The sequence below is a fragment of the Schistocerca americana genome, chromosome 7 (genome assembly GCF_021461395.2).
Source record: "Schistocerca americana isolate TAMUIC-IGC-003095 chromosome 7, iqSchAmer2.1, whole genome shotgun sequence".
NCBI classification, from domain to species: Eukaryota; Metazoa; Arthropoda; class Insecta; order Orthoptera; family Acrididae; genus Schistocerca; species Schistocerca americana.
In genome coordinates, this window is record NC_060125.1 from 98,169,941 (window position 1) to 98,188,072 (window position 18,132).

Sequence of the window (18,132 nt, forward strand, 5' to 3'; positions counted from 1 at the left end):
TGAAATGTGTAGCGGCCCCAGTACTTAAGAGGCAGAGGTCAAACTGAGACAGTAAAGTTTCGACATCTCTGCCTTGGCCAGTAAGCACAGTGCCACCCCACAAGGGATTATGGGCATTAAAATCTCCCAAAAGTGGGAAAGGTTTAGGAAATTGATCAATCAGTTCAGCTAAAGCATTCAGGGGCACTGCACCATCTGGAGGAAGATACACATTGCAGACAGTTATTTCCTGTGTCATCCTTATTGTGACAGCCATAGCTTCAAGAGGGGTTTGAAGGAGCACATGTTCACTACAGACTGAGTTTAGGACATAAATGCAAACTCCACCTGACACTCAATTATAGTCGCTATGGTTCCTCTAATATCTCTTACAGCCGCGGAGGGAAGGGGTCCGCAATGTTGGGAACCAGGTTGCTTGGTAGGCAATGCAGATAGCAGGTGTAAAGCTTAACAGTTGCCGTAGCTCAGCCAGGTGGTCGAAAAAACTGCCGCAATTCCACTGGAGGGAGACATCATCGTGAAACTGGAAAGGCATGGAACATTCAATGAGGCAGTTTACACCTCAGAGCCACCTGCTGCCACCAACTTATTGCCTGAGCAGTCTATATCCATTGTGTCTGAGGGTCTGGCGAGATCTACATCCTCAGCGGAGACCAGAATCTTCACCCCATCCTGAGATGCACAGCTTGTAGGTAGCGATGGTGTGGGTGCCACTGCAATTTCCTTGGTCTTAGGGGGTCTTCTCTTTTCTCTCCCTACTCCTTGGGTTTCCCTGGATGGGAAGACTTCACTGATTCAGTGTCCAGGACTGAGGAGGAGCGTGAAGCCCTACAACCAGCTGCGTTTGAGCTCTTCAGCCACAGGTTGATGTCTTCTTTCTCATTAGCAGAAACCTGGGAAGGGAGTGACCCAAGGGGCCCCTCCTAGTGAGAGAAGCCGAAGAAGACTTACGCTTCTCCGGCTTATAAGTGGAGACAGGCACCCCGATGGTTGGGGCAGGTGTTGATCCTGAAGTAGATGGTGCCGGAGTAACAGGGAGGGAAATGCCCCCCACCATCAACGGGGCAGGTGTAGTCTTCCAGCTCTGAGATATGACTGGGGTTGGCGGAGCTGATGGTGCCAGAACTGTTGTAGCGGCGGCATAAGATGATGTCATACACACAGGATGCAGATGTTAAAATTTTCTCTTAGCCTCAGTGTAGGTCAGTCAGTCCGGGGTCTTGTATTCCATGATTTTCCTTTCTTTCTGGAGATCCTACAGTCTGGCGAGCAAGGCGAATGGTGCTCTCCGCAGTTGACACAGATAGAAGGTGTGGCACATGGAGTATTGGGATGTGATCAGCATCAACAATCTTGACATGTGACACTGGAAGTACAGCGGGAAGACACATGGCTGAACTTCCAGCACTTAAAGCACTGCATTGGGGGAGGGATATAGGGCTTTACATCACAGCGGTAGATCATCACCTTGACCTTCTAGGGCAATGTATCGCCCTCGAAGGCCAAGATGAAGGCATGGGTGGCAACCTGACTATCCCTCCGACGCTTGTGGACATGCCAGATGAAATGTACACCTCACTGCTCTAAATTGGCGTGCAGCTCATCGTCAGACTGCAAAAGAAGGTCTCTGTGAAATATGATACCCTGGACCATATTTAAGCTCTTATGGGGTGTGATGCTTACAGAAAAATTCCCTAGCTTGCCACAAGTGAGTAATGTCCGTGACTGGGCAGAGAATGCTGTTTTGACCAAGACTGACCCAAATCTCATTTTGGGCAAGCCCTCCACCTCCTCAAAATGTTCAACAAAAAACTGAGGCTTCATCATCATAAAAGATTCCCCATCATCACTTGAACATACAAGGTACCGGGCTGAGTAAGATCTGCTGCCATTCTTAGCCTGATGTTCCTCCCATGGTGTGGCCAGGGTGGGGAACGATTTGGGGGTCATATTCCTGTGCTTTGAATTGAGCTCGTGAATGCTTAGAGACTGCTGGTGGGTCACCACCAGCAAGAGATGATGGACTACATTTCATCATGTGTCTTCCGCCCTGATGCCACCCACTCCGACCAGGAGCCCTCCCCATGGGTGCCACCCAGCTGCAGCAAAGGCTACCTGGCAGGATGGCCATTGCCGGAAATCCCATTGCCCCAGGGGGATGGGCATCTATCACTTGGCATAGATGGGGAGTTGACGGCGCAGGCATCAGCAGAGCGATCCTTGTGTGGTCAAGGGGCTACAACCAACAGGGTACATGGTGGCCTCACCACAATGGACTGGCTACCGTGTTGGATATAAGGTGCAAAGAAATCCATGGTCATCATCGATGCAGATAGCGACACTGCATACTGCATGGTGGAAAACACACCCAGGAAGGTGCCCTCGCCCAAGAGATGGAGAATGAGCGGGGCTTAAATGCGACGACGAGAAAGTGGGCTAAAGATCTCAATACGCGATGGACATGACGCACCGTGTAAGGCGCCCTTCCCCAATTGGCTTGCTCTTCGGGAAAATTTTGAAAAATAGAGGTCAAACCCTACAGGGGAGCATCACATAAAGGCCAAAACATGTGAGACTCCTTTTAGTCACCTCTTACGACAGACAGGAATACCTCGACCCTATTCGAATCCCCGGACCTTCAGGGGGATACGTTTTATTGCTCCAGTAGTAAGAGGCTAAAGTAAAATTCTTTGTTAAGTATCAGTTCTTACCAGTCAAAACTACAAAAATTTAACTGAAAACTAAAACAATGAAAAATTCCCGGAATTCTTAAAAACTTCTAGGTTTTTCCGAGATGAAAAAAATCCTGGGTTTTTCCTGGTTTTTCCAGTTGTCCAGAGTGTATACACCCTGAATAATAATAGAGTCTGAAGAAATGAATTAAAATTTGTGTCATGGCCACAATTCAAACCCAAGACGCCTTGCTTACTAGGCAAGAATGCTAACCATTACACCACTGCAGAACTAGGGTAACATTACTTCACGGACTACCCATTTCTGCTTAGTAAGCAAGGAGACCTGGGTTCAGATCCCAGCCGTAGTGGTGTTCCTGCCTACTGAGCAAGGATAACCGGGTTGAAACACTGGCTATGGCACAAATTTTAATTCATTTCTTCAGATTCCGTCAACCCTGGAGCTTTATTCAATTTTGATGATTTCAGCGATTTCTCAACACCACTGACCCTAATACTCATTTCATTCATTTTTTCAGTGGTACAAGGATTAAATTGGAGCAATTCTCCTTGGTTTTCCTTTGAAAAGGTACATTTGAAAATAGAGTTAAGCATTTCAGCTTTTGCCTTGCTACTCTTGATTTCAGTTCCTGTCACATTCACTATGAACTGGACACTAACTTTGATGCCACTAACAGCCTTTACATATGACCAAAAGTTCATTGGGTTTTGTGAAATATCATCCAACAATATTCTGCTACGGTAGTCATTGAAGGCATCATGCATTCTCTCTTGAATACCAAACATGTTGCATTCATCATTCTCTATCTATATAAAACACTAGTCTTTGTTTTAAATCTACTATGCTATAATCTGTTTCTTTAGAAGTTTATTTACAGTGACTATATACCATCGAAGTTCCCTCCCATTATTAACTTTTCTACTGGGTACATAGCTATCAAGTGTATGGTCAACTATTCTTTTAAACTTGAGCCAGAGTTTCTCTACATGTTCCTGCCCTGTACTGAAAGTTTGCAGTTCCTCACAGAGATATGGCACAACAGATTTTTTTATCTAGTTTACTGAACATAGATATCTTTCTGCTTGTTTTGCTTGTCCTTTGTACTTTGGTAATCATTACTGCCACAACTGTGTGATGGTCACTGATACCAGTTTCGGCATGAACATCCTCAAAGAGATCAGGTCTATTTGTTGCCATTAGATCCAATATAATTCCATCAGCAGTGGGTTTCCTAACTACCTGTTCTAGGTAGTTTTCAGAGAAAGCATTTAGTAATTTTTCACAGGATGTTGTATCATGCCCATAACTAACAAAACTTAACTTCCCAATCAATTGTTGGATGTTAAGTCTCCACTGATGATTATAGTATGATATGAGAACTTACATACAATTGAACTGAGGTTCTGTCTAAAATTTTTGGTTACAACTGGAGATGAGTATGGTGGGTGACAGAAGGACCCAATTATCATTTTATGCCCTCATCTGATACTGAGTCTTGTCCAATCTCACATGCACCTTCAATTTCTGTCTCAGTGAATTTGAGTTTCCTGTTTACTACAGCAAATACAATACCTCAATTTGCCATTTGCCTATCCTTTTGATACACACTTAAATTTTTTCCAAAAATCTCACTGCTATCAGTTTCATGTTCAACCAGTTTGGACACCAGGAACAGAATTGTCATGGAGCATGTGCATTGCTATTGCTATCAGCACAAATTTCAAAAGTATTTGTCAAGCAATATGGTTGATATCTCCAAAAGCTCTTCACTTATACATCCAATGAGAATTACTGCCCTAAACCCATGACAGTTCCAGCTGTAGCTCGCACATTGCTGTCCGCACATTCCACAGCTCCTCTGGTTTTATACTTCAAAACTACACCATCCCAAATTGATTGAAGGCACCAGCAAGAAACAGTATACAAGATAGAAAATTCTAGCTTTTTTGTGTGCACATTGGAAAAAAATACTGCCACTTTTGGCATAAGAATAACTGTTGAAATTAGGGACACAGAAATCAGTAAATTCATTAATCTATTGATGTCATATGGGATAACATTGTAAGGTAACTCTTCACTTACACAAAAGTCATTCTTTGTTCTAAAGAAAGTAATTACACTTGTGCATAGGGTTCATACATGCATATATTATAGGCCTGTATGCAAGCTGTTGGGTATATTAACAGCATTCTGAGAGTAAATTTATTTACTTGTGGAATTGGTTGTTAACAGTCCACTGAATTTGAGAGTAACACAATGCTACTCAAAGATGAAGAGTAATGCTTCTATCTAGTTTCACATTCCATGCTTTGTTTTGCACGATAATTTGTAATGATGTGGATTGAGTCATTTTACATCCACACTGCAAATTAATTTCTAAGTATAGGTATATGCTGAATATTAATAAGTGTTTTGCTTTTTATACCTACAGACATGCCAATCATGACTTTTTATACATTGCAATAACAAAAATTATTCTACAGAATAGAAGAAGTTGTCAAGAAGAAAATTTTTCAATTTGTTTTCAAATCTTTGTTTGTTGTCTGTCGGACATTTTACATCCACAAATAAGTGATCAAAAATATCAGTCACAGCATTGTACATCCCTTATTGTGCAAAGGATAACCTGAATGTGGAGTAATTAATGTCATTTTTCCTTCTGGTACTGTAATTATGTACATCATTGTTCCTTTTGAACTGCTGCAAATTGCTTACAACGAACTTCATGGAGGAATATGTATACTGTGAAGCATTAGTCAGAATGCCCCACTTCTGAAATAGATGTTTACAATATGATCTTGGGTGAGGACCACATATTACTCTTACAGCACGATTTTCAACAATGAAGACTTTCTTCATTTACCCTAAAATGTTATTCCATATGACACTATTGAATGAAAACTAGCAAAAGATTTGCAATGATTCTAAGCACAAATGTGGCTGAACTAAGTTGTTCTAGGAGTTACAAAATGTGCTTTTTTCAGTTTTAATTCTCACAAAAAAATTGAATTTTCCACCCTATTTACTATGAACGTTATTTTCCCTTAAACTGTAATACCACAGCATGTCAAATATCTTTGTAAAAGTAATCAGCAGATAAACAGAACAACAACATTTAATGCTGCAATGAATGGCACATCATGAAAGGAAACTGTGGTGAGTCACATCAAACTGAAGAGAGAGAGAGAGAGAGAGAGAGAGAGAGAGAGAGAGTCACAAATACTAGAAGCAAAAATGATTTGCACTACCTTCTGGTGCACACACATTGAACACGGAAAAGGAGTGAAATACATATGTATAAAAAGATGCTTCGTTAATGTACCCTTTGAATGCTGTGGATGAATTAACTCTCACGTTCTGCCACTCCCCAGGTGCTGAGGACATATTGAAATGCGGCCTCTGGGTTTTCCTTAAGCACTATTGTGTTCACAGGCACCATTCCACCCACCCTCTTACTGCTGCAGAGGAGTTACTTGAATATCTCAGTGAATAAAGAAGTTTCAAATATTTATAATACAACATGCATGCCTTTCTGTGCTATTATTTGCAAAAAACCTCAATTTCATATCTTGAACTGTTGATAAAATATGACACTTTGTTATGAAAACATGATACCCAAAGCGCAGCAATAGAATTGGGTGTGCCTTGCATGACTGTCCCCTGGATATAAAAATCAATAACTCAAGAACAAATTGAGACATCATTATGCTCTTAATTTTAAGCAAAATTTCAATATGTTATCTACATTTCACACACAGCAACAGAGGAACTAAAATCAACCACACATGAAGTTTATGCAATGTGTTTTTAAATCTGCAAATTCTTTAGAATTTCACACAATCCTTTACTTACTCTGAGGCAGCACAGTAACTATGTTGAATAATGAAAAGAAATTCAGTCCTTTATCTGGCAAAAATATCAAACTGAAAGATGAACAAAACAATTTTTTTCACCAGACAGTTTTCTTAAAATAAGATGATAAATATAGCACCTAGAACACCATCTTAGAGCATACCTATCAGCCTTAGAAAAGCAGTTCTGTGACAACAAAGCCACACTCAGAACATAATGCAGAGAGATCATCTGTAGCAGACAGAGGGTGAAAGTTGTATCTCCTTATGATGTGTGTACAACTTTTATCCACATCATAATAGTTATCATGAATATGATCTATTAAAAATGTTAATAACTGATAAGATAACAAACTTTCCAATTGGTACCCTTATTTATGACTGTAGATGACTCATAATCAATTCACAGGTTGTCGAAATTCCTCCAAATCTCTCTACTCTATTGCCACATGAAGAAACCTCTGGTTTCCAAATTGACCATTTTTCTCACTTCCCATTTGAATCTGTTTCTCTGAGTGCTTAGTTAGTTAAGACTTTTTTCAGTGTATATTTGACTGTAAATTTATTAAATCCATTTTTTCAGTGTGTATTATTTGCAAACTGATAGAAGCTATCCAGTCACAGTGGATACATTTTAATACTTACTCACAATACAAATGCACTTTACCAAACTAACAATGACTATTTGCAATGAAAGTATTTAAGTCTTTTCTGTTTGCATCAGGTGTGTAGTAACTATTACTGGCTGATTTGTAACTTCGATAATCCCATTGTTTAAAGATTAGAGCTATAGTTAATAAACATATTTTCAATGCAAAATATTTATTATTTTGTACTGCACAATTTGTTACCTTCACATCTGGACGAGATGGGTACAGAAAATGTATATTTTTAAGTTCAATCTCTCCATTGCATTTCTCAGGACAATTTCCCTCTTCACTCAGACTGTCAATTTCTGGTCTTCTATTTAGCACTTTAAATATTGCTGCTGCAGACCCCCTTGCCATTGCAAAGGCTTCCAGGTGAGGTGAAGCCATACCCATATTAATGGCACCAGCAAGGACTCCAAACAAGACCTAAGAAATGAAAAACAACCATCTACTCACAGTCCCTTAACAGGCAAATAATAAAGAAAAAGCATTCAATTTCACAAGTTTATTCCATAAAGTTGCATTTTTCAGCAAATGAAACACAGGTTACACAAACAAGCACAGCAAAAGATTTCCAATTTAGCTTTGAGCATAGTATACATGTCATGATTACTGAACACTCAAACTGGAGGACAAAAATAATGAAATGTAAATAATGATGTACAGTGTCCAATATGTCTGTAGTATACTGATAACAAATACGATTATTCTCACTGTCAGTACTGCAATTACCCTCAAGCTGCATTTTTTTCTGAGTAACTCACATGCAGTTCCTTAAATTCTGTAATAATACAGATACACAATGGCTTTGTGACATCAACCAAAATACCATTGTTCCTCTTTAAGCTGTTTACTAATAAAACACTACTAAGAAAGTCATAGCACGTCACTTTTTTTCCCATCATCATTTGTTTTATTATATGGCTCAGATTGAGAAATTTTAAATATGGTACTATAGCTGGTAACATTCACAAGCTATTGATAGTGGAAGTAAGAGAAATTTTTTCATCTATGAGCTAAGCTAAGTTAATGCCTTCACATTGGTGGTAGAATGAAGTTGTGTTTGTTTACAAAAGTGACTTAGTTCTTTACTGGTTATATTAACATGAAGACTGTAAACACTCATTGAATAAGTTTTGTTATGAAGCACCAAAGAAACTGGTATGGACATGCATATTCAAATTCAAAGATATGTAAACAGGCAGAAAACGGCACTGCGGTCAGCAATGCCTAAATATGACAACAAGTGTATGGCACAGTTGTTAGATCGTTACTGCTACTACAATGGCAGGTTATCAAGATTAAAGTGTGTTTGAATGAGATGTTATAGTCAGCACACAAGCGATGGGATGCAGCATTTCCGAGGTAGCAATGAAGAGGGGATTTTCCTGTAGAACCATTTCAAGAGTGTACCATGAATTTCAGGAATCTGATAAAACATCAAATCTCCAACATCGATATGGCCAGAAATAGATCCTGCAAGAACAGGACCAATGACAAATGAAGAGAATCATTCAACATGATGGAAGTGCAACCCTTCCACAAACTACTGCTGATTTCAATGCTGAGCCATCAACACATGTCAGCATGTGAACTATTCAACAAAACATCATCGATATGGGCTTTCAAAGCTGAAGGCCCACTCATGCACCCTTGATACTCATGACACAAAGCTTTACACCTTGCATGGCCCGTCAACACTGATGTTGGACTATTGATGACTGGAAACATGTTGTCCAGTCAGATGAATCTCGTTTCAAACTGTATCGAGTGGATGGATGTGTATGGATATGGAGACAACCTCATGAATCCATGGACCATGCATGTCAGCAGGGGACTATTTAAGCTGGTGGAGGCTCTGTAATGGTGTGAGGTGTGTGCAGTTGGACTGATATGGAACCTCTGATACAGCTAGATATGACTCTGACAGGCGACACGTACATAAGCATCCTGTCCGATCACCTGCATCCATTCATGTCCATTGTGCAGTCCGACGGACTTGGGAAATTTCAGCAGGACAATTCGACACACCCCATGTACAGAATTGCTACAGAGTGGCTCCAGGAACACTCTTCTGAGTTAAAACCCTTCTGCTAGCCACCAGACTCCCCAGACATGAACATTATTGAGCATATCCTGGATGCCTTGCAACATGCTGTTCAGAAGAGATCTCCACCCACTCCTACTCTTACAGATTTATGGACAGCCCTGCAGGATTCATGGTGTCAACTCCTTCCAACACTACTTCAGACATTAGTCAAGTCCATACCATGTTGTGTTGCAGCACTTCTGTGTGCTTGCAAGGACCCTACACGATGTTAGGCAAGTGTACCAGTTTCTTCGGCTCTTAGGGGATTTGTGGTCATTTTTTACTGAAGGAACAAGTTAGGCAAACAACAAGATATGTGCAAAATTCATGTTTCTTATATTATGAGCATGGATTAGCTGATCCAGATAAACAGTGAGTTGCGCATTTTGTTGTGTAAGTTGCAATGTCAAACTGATACCATGGATGAAAGACAAGAAACATTTAATGTCATTTATCATGCCTACAGTTTGGTAAGAACCAACTAACCATTTTGATTACTGTTGAGGGAATATACAGTAGTTGTAGGTAAACAACTAGAATTCACTCAGATACAGATTTATTCACACTTAGCTTCTACACAGATACAAGTCCGGAGGCTAACTGCCGTTAGTGTCCAACATCCTGCCCAAAGCCCTCTCCCCCAAAGATAGCACACTTATGCACAGAACAAATATCGATATTTATGGTGCTCTACGCCACATAGCCGCCCCCCCCCCCCCCCCCCTCGCACACTTGAAAGTCGCACGAAGGCCAAGAAGCACGAAGGGCAGTGCCTCTGTCCATAGTGAGTCATGGCAACGCAGGGCAGACTTTAAGGTGCGATGCCATCGCTCGACAAGCCCATTGCTTTGGGGGTGGTATGCAGAAGTATGAATTTTGACAATACGACACATTTTACATAAGTCAGAGAAAACTGAAGACTTGAATTGTTGCCCCTGGTCAGTGGTGAGGTAAACAGGTGAGCCAAATGTAGAGATCCACGGATCTAAGAATGCTCGACTTACTGTCTCAGAGGTAATGTTCGGAATAGGCACAGCCTCAGCCCACTGAATCATCCTGTCAATAGCTGTAAACAAGTAACGGAAACACTCGGAGGGGGGCAAAGGGCCTACGAGGTCGACATGAACATGGTGAAACCGGCCTGGCGGTTGGGCAAAACAGCCAAGGGGTGGAGAAGTGTGCCTGGAAACTTTGTTCTGTTGACACACCATACATGCCCTTGCCCAAGACTGACAGTCACGGCGCATGTCTCTCCAGACAAACCGTTCAGCTACCAGACGGGTGGAAGCTTTGACACCGGGGTGTGCTAATGTGTGTAGTTTGTCAAAGACCTGGTGTTGAAGGGGTTTAGGAATGATTGGCCGCAACGTACCAGTCAATTCATCACACCACACTAAGTCAGATATGCCAGGAAAAGTAGAGCGCACCGGTTGGAGAGAGGAGCTGTGGTCTGAAATTAACTGCATGGTATCGGCGTCTGCCGATTGCAACCGAGGTAGGTCCGTTAAGTCAATTAAGGTTGTGACAGCACCAACACGCGAGAGAAAATCAGCGTCCACATTGTCCACTCCTCGGATGTAGCGAATGTCATTTGTAAATTGCAAGATGTAATCAATGTGACGAAAGTGTCGTGGGAGTGGATCAGCCGTAGGATTTTTTATGGCAGGAACCAATGGCTTATGATCAGTGAGCACATAGAAATCTCGTCCCTCAACATCGGTTCTGAAGTGTCTTATGGCCTCGTAAACTGCAAGTAATTCTTTGTCGAATGCTGAGTATTTCTTCTGTGCGTTGTTTAGCTTTTTTGAGAAAAACTGCAAGGGGGTCGTAACATCGTTGTATGTCTGACTCAGTGCTGCGCCGATAGCATTGTCACTAGCGTCAGTTGTGGTAAACATTGTGGCATCCGCCTGTGGGTGAGCAATAGTGACAGCGAAGGCCAATAGCTGTTTGAGTTCATTAACTGCCTTGTCCATGTCTGGTGTCCATGGTACCTGGCGGGTGCCAGAAGTTTGTGGGCCAGCAAGAGCATCTGTGAGAGGAGCCTGCACTGCAGAAGCAGCTGGCAAATGTTTCCGGTAATAATTAACTGTTCCGATGAACCTGCGTAATTCCCTATAGGTCTGAGGGCATAGCATCTCGAGAACAGGCTTGATCTCATCCTGTGGTGGTGTCAGACCGTCCGATGACACAACATAACTTAGGAATGTGACGGATGACTGGTGCAATTGAGTCTTTTTATTGTTCAGTTCAATACCAGCGGCTGCTAAAATATCTGTCACAACTTGAACACGCTCCTCACTCTGTTCCAAAGTAGAAGCAAAAACCAATATGTCGTCCATGTATACGAAACAAAAGTCTAGATGGGATAAAGTTTGATTGATGAAACGCTGCCATGTTTTGGGGGCGTTTTTCAACCCAAACGGCATAAATTTGTATTGGAACAGCCTAAAGGGAGTGGTTATGGCAGTTTTTTCAATATCCTCCAGAGCCATAGGAATCTGATGAAATGCGTGCTTACAGTCCAAAACAGAGAAGTACTTTGCACCTGCAAGCGCATGATTGAAGTCTGCAATGTGTGGAACTGGATATTTATCAATGATGTTGCGGGCATTTAAATGCCTATAGTCTCCGACCATACGCCGAGTACCGTCTTTCTTTTGGTCAAACAGGATAGGACTAGCCCAGCAACCGGAAGAAGGTTCAATTATTCCCTTTTGTACCAGATCGTCCAATTGTTCTTTTGCAATTTTCATAAATTCCGGCTTGAGGCGGCATGGGCGTTGCGATATGGGCGGCCCATCGGTTAGACGTAACCGATGAACTGTGCCATTAGTGACTACTGCAATACGTGGTGCGGCACGACAGTCAGATGTCCGTGAAGCGGAGCAGGCAGTAGCGGACGGGCCAAGTTGTGGCGCTGAGGGCACGGAAGTACAGGTGTGCCACCCGCTCGTAGGCTGCGTAAAGGCCGCACACGTGTTAACATTGGCGAGGTTGGTACACTGGTTCCTGGTAGCGGGCCGTGCCGCTACGAGCGCTGTAGGCACGAGTGGGCGTGGCCGAACAGCAGATGGCCGTAGTTCATTGCCACGAGCTTGGCAAGTTAATTGTCCATTCGGAACGCAAGGAGCATGAGCACTCGGGCATACCCTATCATTACAGAAGGGGGTGCTGACACAGTTTACAGAGTTCACAACATTGACGTTAACGTGCGCAGGCACGGGAACACCAGATTGGCATGGACTGACCTTGTCTGTAGCCAACGAGTCGTCTGCTTGTAGTGCAGCGAGGCGTTGTTGTGTGGAGGCCAGCTCGTGGTGTATGTCGCGGAGATGCAGCAGCATTTTGGTACGTTCCATCCGCAACTTCAAAGACTTGGCGCACTCCACTAGCCACTTGTTTGTCCAAGATTGCAGCTCCAAGGATAGGTCTACACACTTCTTAGCACAGCACACATGTTTGGTGTTAGCCGAACTGTCACTCGGCGAAGCGAAAGGAATATGTTTGTTAAGGGGGGGGGGGGGGGGGGTAAAACACAGTATTTTGCACAAAATCTAGTGACAACTGATAGTGCTTGAGGAAATCAATTCCGAGAATAGGTTCTTCAATTGTTGACACTAGAAACGTCCACTCCAGCTTGCACTCGGGCGAAAGTTTCACTGTATACAAAGTGGAACCCGAACACTGTAGGGTAGACAAGTTCACTGCACGAAGTACTGTTTTGTGTGGTTGCACTTTATTGGTTGCTAGGCGAACCGGCAGCAAAGAGACGTCTGCACCAGTGTCTACCAGAAAACATACACCTCATCGTAAATCACGAACATAGACTTGACCACACTTACTGTTATTGTCCGAAACGGAGTGCAACGTGGGATGGTGCCCGTTGTTTACATCGCAGGAGGTGGCACCGTAGCCTACCTGCAGTTGGAGTTTGGGTAAGAATACGGAGACTGGCATTTGTAAGCTTGCTCCCCGAATCTCGCGTGGAAAAAACAGTAAGGCTGAGCGGGCCTGTGCTCCTGTGGGTAGTTGCTAGGTGACGGAGTATGTGCCCCAGAGTCTTCCACAGAGGCCGATGCACTGTCGTTGTGGGGAGTTGAAGGTGCAGGCAGGGCGGCTAGTTTAACAAACTTGTTATTAGCAGCACCAGACAAGGGCGTGGTGTCAGAAAGCGTCTTAGTGCGGTCACGTCCAGAATGCAGTGCACGGAGCTCACGTTGCCTGGCGGAGTATGCTCTGTCGGCGGCGCGTAAACGTTCATTTACTGGCCTATCTTCATATGCAGAGATTGCAGTCTGGACAGGCAAAGGCAGCTTTTCAGTCCAGATTTCTGTGAGCGTGTCATCAGGCATAACTTTCTCATTGACGAGAAGACGGATGCACCGCCACAGCTGGGACGGAGACCTGTCGCCGAGACGCTCTTCGTAGATGAGCTGTCGCACATTTTCTCTCCTGGTTTTAGAGACGCGCTCCAGTATCGTCTGTTTCGCCACAGCATACTTCCCTGCTAGGGGGGGTGCTTTGACCAGATCGTAAATCAAATCGACGCGGTCGTGAAGATGGTTCATGAGGCAGGCGAAGCATGCGTCATCGTCCAAAGCACAGACATTGAATGTTTGCTCAACCGAGTTAAACCAGAACTCCGGGTGAGTGGGTTTGAAGTCTGGTAATTTCGGCAGATTCGGCACTGCAGTCACTGCGGAGGTGCGCCTATTACTTTGGACGGAAGTAGAGCATACAGAAGATTGCGAGTCCGAATTATTGGCGTCCCGTAATGCGGGAATCGCGAAATTCACTTCACGCCGGGGGGGGGGGGGGGGGGGGGGGCTGAGAAGTGGCGGACGCTCGAACGGTGTGAGGATCGTAGTCAAAATGTGCATTCTCATTGACGTGGTAGCTCGGAAAGAAGCCACAAGTGCTTAAGTACGATGGTGAATGTCCGTTATGCACACAGTATTCACTCGACCGTGAGTGGTGGGGCTGGTTGTAGATGTCGGAGTAATTACTGTCCAGCACAGAATTGTTGACTTGATTAGAAGCAACACAAGGATCCCACACACGTCCACTAGGATGCACACTCAGTGTGATATTTGCTGTTTGGCGAGCATTGAACACCTGTTGACTAGCTGGCGCGGAAGGATACACACGTGGCAGGAACTGATTCGAGTTTGATTTTACTAATGGATTTTCCAAAGTAGCACAACCTCGCTCGACGCCACGACCTGTATTGAATTGTGTGTTCGACACAGGAGTAGGAATGTTCCGACCAACACTCTGTGGAGAACACGTGGGAAGGTCCAGGCTAACAAAGCCAGAGTCCACGACTGTTGGTGGTTGGAAGAAACTGGCGGCACTCGATGAATCCCACTGCATGTTCTGGCTGAAGGATTCCGAAGATTCTTGCGGCATGTCCACTATGACGGCAGGAGTGCTGCAGAGATGTTGCTGGAATCCAGGCAGCGGTGAATGCTGAAAGGCCATTGTCTGGAGCTGAACAAAGGCCCTCGCGATCGCGGAGAAACCCGACGCGGTAGGCGCGTAAATAACCTTCGGGCGGTAACTCGGACGCGTATTACACAAAAACGGGGTCACCAGTGAGGGAGTATGGTATAGTTGTAGGTAAACAACTAGAATTCACTCAGATACAGATTTATTCACACATAGCTTCTACACAGATACAAGTCCGGAGGCTAACTGCCATTAGTGTCCAACATCCTGCCCAAAGCCCTCTCCCCAAAGATAGCACACTTACGCACAGAACAAATATCGATATTTATGGCGCTCTACGCCACACTGTTATTTTTGCATGACAGACACTGAAAGATATTAAAAAGCATAGTTGTGTACCTTAATTTGCCACCTGCTGTTAGGCCAGTTTTGTATGCAGGAAGTTACCCATACTTGCACCTCCATTAGAATGGAAGACATTGAAATCCCGGGGTGTCCGGAGAGAGGGAGTAGGAAAGAAATGAATAGAGAGATGCAAGAGGAGAAGATAGACAAAGATTTGGGGGAGGGGGATGATGCTGGACAGAGAGAAGGTGAGGAGAACATGTATGGACAGAAAAATGAGGAAGGAGGAGATGGACAGGTCCAAACATATAAGTATGCAATATATGTGACATATCCATATGTGGGTGGAGCCACAAATAAAAAGTTACTATTCTATAACATTTAGCTAAGGCAGAAGAATAGCTGGAACTCAACATTTGTTAGTTCTGGGAGCTCTTCACAGTATGTACCTTTTTTTTTTAATTTTCCATTTGCCTGCTGTGCTGGCAGTAATTGTGTCCTAAATACTGTACTGTAATTACATTTGGGCAGAGAGAAATATTCTCTCACATTCTGTTGGCTGTATTTCAGTATGTTGTTGCAGGTCTTGACTGAAAATGGTAGCACCAAAAAAAAAAAAAGAAAGGTTAAAATGCAAACATGAAAGATTGACTAAGGATTGAACCAGATTTGGCAATGGATGAATATATGGTGATATCACAACATTCAAATTCCTGTAATCACCAAAAAATTGGAATTTAGGATCTGCTATAGATGATCTTTTGAAAATTACTCCTGGTGATTCCCAGTGTAGATCTAATGGTATAACAAAGTATTTTCCCAGTTGTTCATTATGATCTACTAGAGTGTCATGCCTGGTGATCTAGCAGTAAACTACTTACCTGGAAATTGAGAGGTCATGGGACTGAATTCTGGTCAGACAATGGATGTTTTCAGTCTGCCTTTATTCTAGCCTTCACAGCTTGACAATGTGAGGAATTGCCAGGAATTATACTTGGTTTGGATTTCACATTAAACTGTAGGTCCTTTTTCTCCCAATGGATAACTGGGGTACATTATGAATACCCAAGTTGCTGAAGTGGCATCCAACATAAAGACTTGCACTCAGTCATTGAGTGGCACAAAGTAGTTATTGTTATTATTATTATTATTATTATGTTGAACTGAAGGAGTTTTTGGTACATACAAATGTTTCAGATGCAGCAAGTCACTATGTGATCAAGGCTAAGGAACCAACAAATCATATCCCTTGCACTAATGCATCTTCACACTAAAATGCAAAGTTATTCCTGCTTCCCAGAGAGTTCAGTCAAATTATTATGTCAACTAAGAGTGGCATATTTGTGTCCTTTCTCAGTATGCACACTAATGACATTCGTTTTTTCATCTGCAGCCAAAACTGTTATGGCTCAATCAATTGTTGTCTTGTGACTATATTAATCAGATCTTCCATGGAAACATTGAACTGTAGGGATCGCAGAAATGCATATAACTGCTGTTAGGTCCACTGCACTTTCAGTGCCTATACTTTTGAGGCCTGTTATTAATTTGACTCCTGATCTGAGTACTTTGTATGCAGACTTCTGCATCTGCCTTTAATTGTTGAGTCTCTGCTCTTATTTGCTTTATTGTGGCCTACAAATCATGACACAATTTTGTAGGAAATTTTCAAGGGATTGCATTAGGATACGAGGATTATGAGACTGTGGAAGAGGGAAAAGACAATCAGCATCAAAATTGTGATCGTATCAGCACCAAAACTATGATCGTATTGAAGTTACTTACACTTTATTAGGAAATGAGACACTTAAAGTAGTAAAGGAGCTTTGCTATTTGGGGAGCAAAATAACTGATGATGGTCGAAGTAGAGAGGATATAAAATGTAGACTGGCAATGGCAAGGAAAACATTTCTGAAGAAGAGAAATTTGTTAATGTCGAGTATAGAATTAAGTGTCAGTAAGTCGCTTCCTAAAGTATTTGTATGGAGTGTTGCCATGTATGGAAGTCTAACGTGGACAGTAAATAGTTTGGACGAGAAGAGAATAGAAGCTTTCGAAATGTGGTGCTACAGAAGAATGTTGAAGAGTAGATGGGTAGATCACATAACTAATGAGGAGGTATTGAATAGAATTGGGGAGAAGAGAAATTTGTGGCACAACTTGACTAGAAGAAGGGATCGGTTGGTAGGACATGTTCTGAGGCATCAAGGGATCACCAATTTAGTATTGGAGGGCAGCGTGGAGGGTAAAAATCGTAAAGGGAGACCAAGAGATGAATACACTAAGCAGATACAAGAGGATGTAGGTTGCAGTAGATACTGGGAGATGATGAAGCTTGCACAGGATAGAGTAGCAGGGAGAGCTGCATCAAACCAGTCTCAGGACTGACGACCACCACCACCACCACCACCACCACCACCACCACCACCACCACAACAACAACAACAACATACTTTATTTGTCAACTTATGAACACAAAGCACAGACATTGCCCTGCCCACCTTTCCACTTCCATCCCTACTAAAGTGATTGACACATGACCTGTCTTATGCCACACAGAGTTAACATTCTCCATTGGGTCAGTAGCTTCAAGCACAAGATTTGTCAATGGTGTAATGTGTAGGTCTGGATGACAGTGGGGTAAATGCATTCACACAGATGTCCTGGCACATAATACTTCAGGATGAAGGCATGAGTTCTTAAATATGCAAATGTAATAAATGACGGATAGGTCATATGACATAATGCTGAGTTATTCTGAACATGATTAAAAAGAGAATTAATTTTTTCTTCATAGTATTCCCTTCAGATGTATGAGGGTAAGCTAAAAAGTAGTGTTTCCATTAACTCTAAGACTTTTGAAATAAAACAAACTTCATTCTGCCTCTTTATTCTTCACATCTACATATTAATTTCTCAACATAGTCATCCTGGTGATGAGTACATTTGTCTTAACGAGAGACCAATTTGTTGATACCGACACTGTAGAATGTTTGACTTTGTTGATGGAGTCACATCTACATCTACATTAGCGATGCAAAAGAAGTGCAAT

The 18,132-nt window shown here is 42.7% G+C and overlaps 1 protein-coding gene across 3 annotated transcripts in view; it reads right to left on the reverse strand.

Annotated features, from left to right (window-relative positions):
• The window catches only part of LOC124621951 (multidrug resistance protein homolog 49-like), an 891,132-nt gene that overhangs the window by 193,228 nt on the left and 679,772 nt on the right, over positions 1-18,132 (reverse strand). For all 3 annotated transcript variants that reach the window (XM_047147468.1, XM_047147470.1, XM_047147469.1), the window contains exon 10: positions 7,397-7,621. In XM_047147468.1, the coding sequence (XP_047003424.1) occupies positions 7,397-7,621 (225 nt within the window). The remainder of the gene's footprint in view (positions 1-7,396; positions 7,622-18,132) is intronic.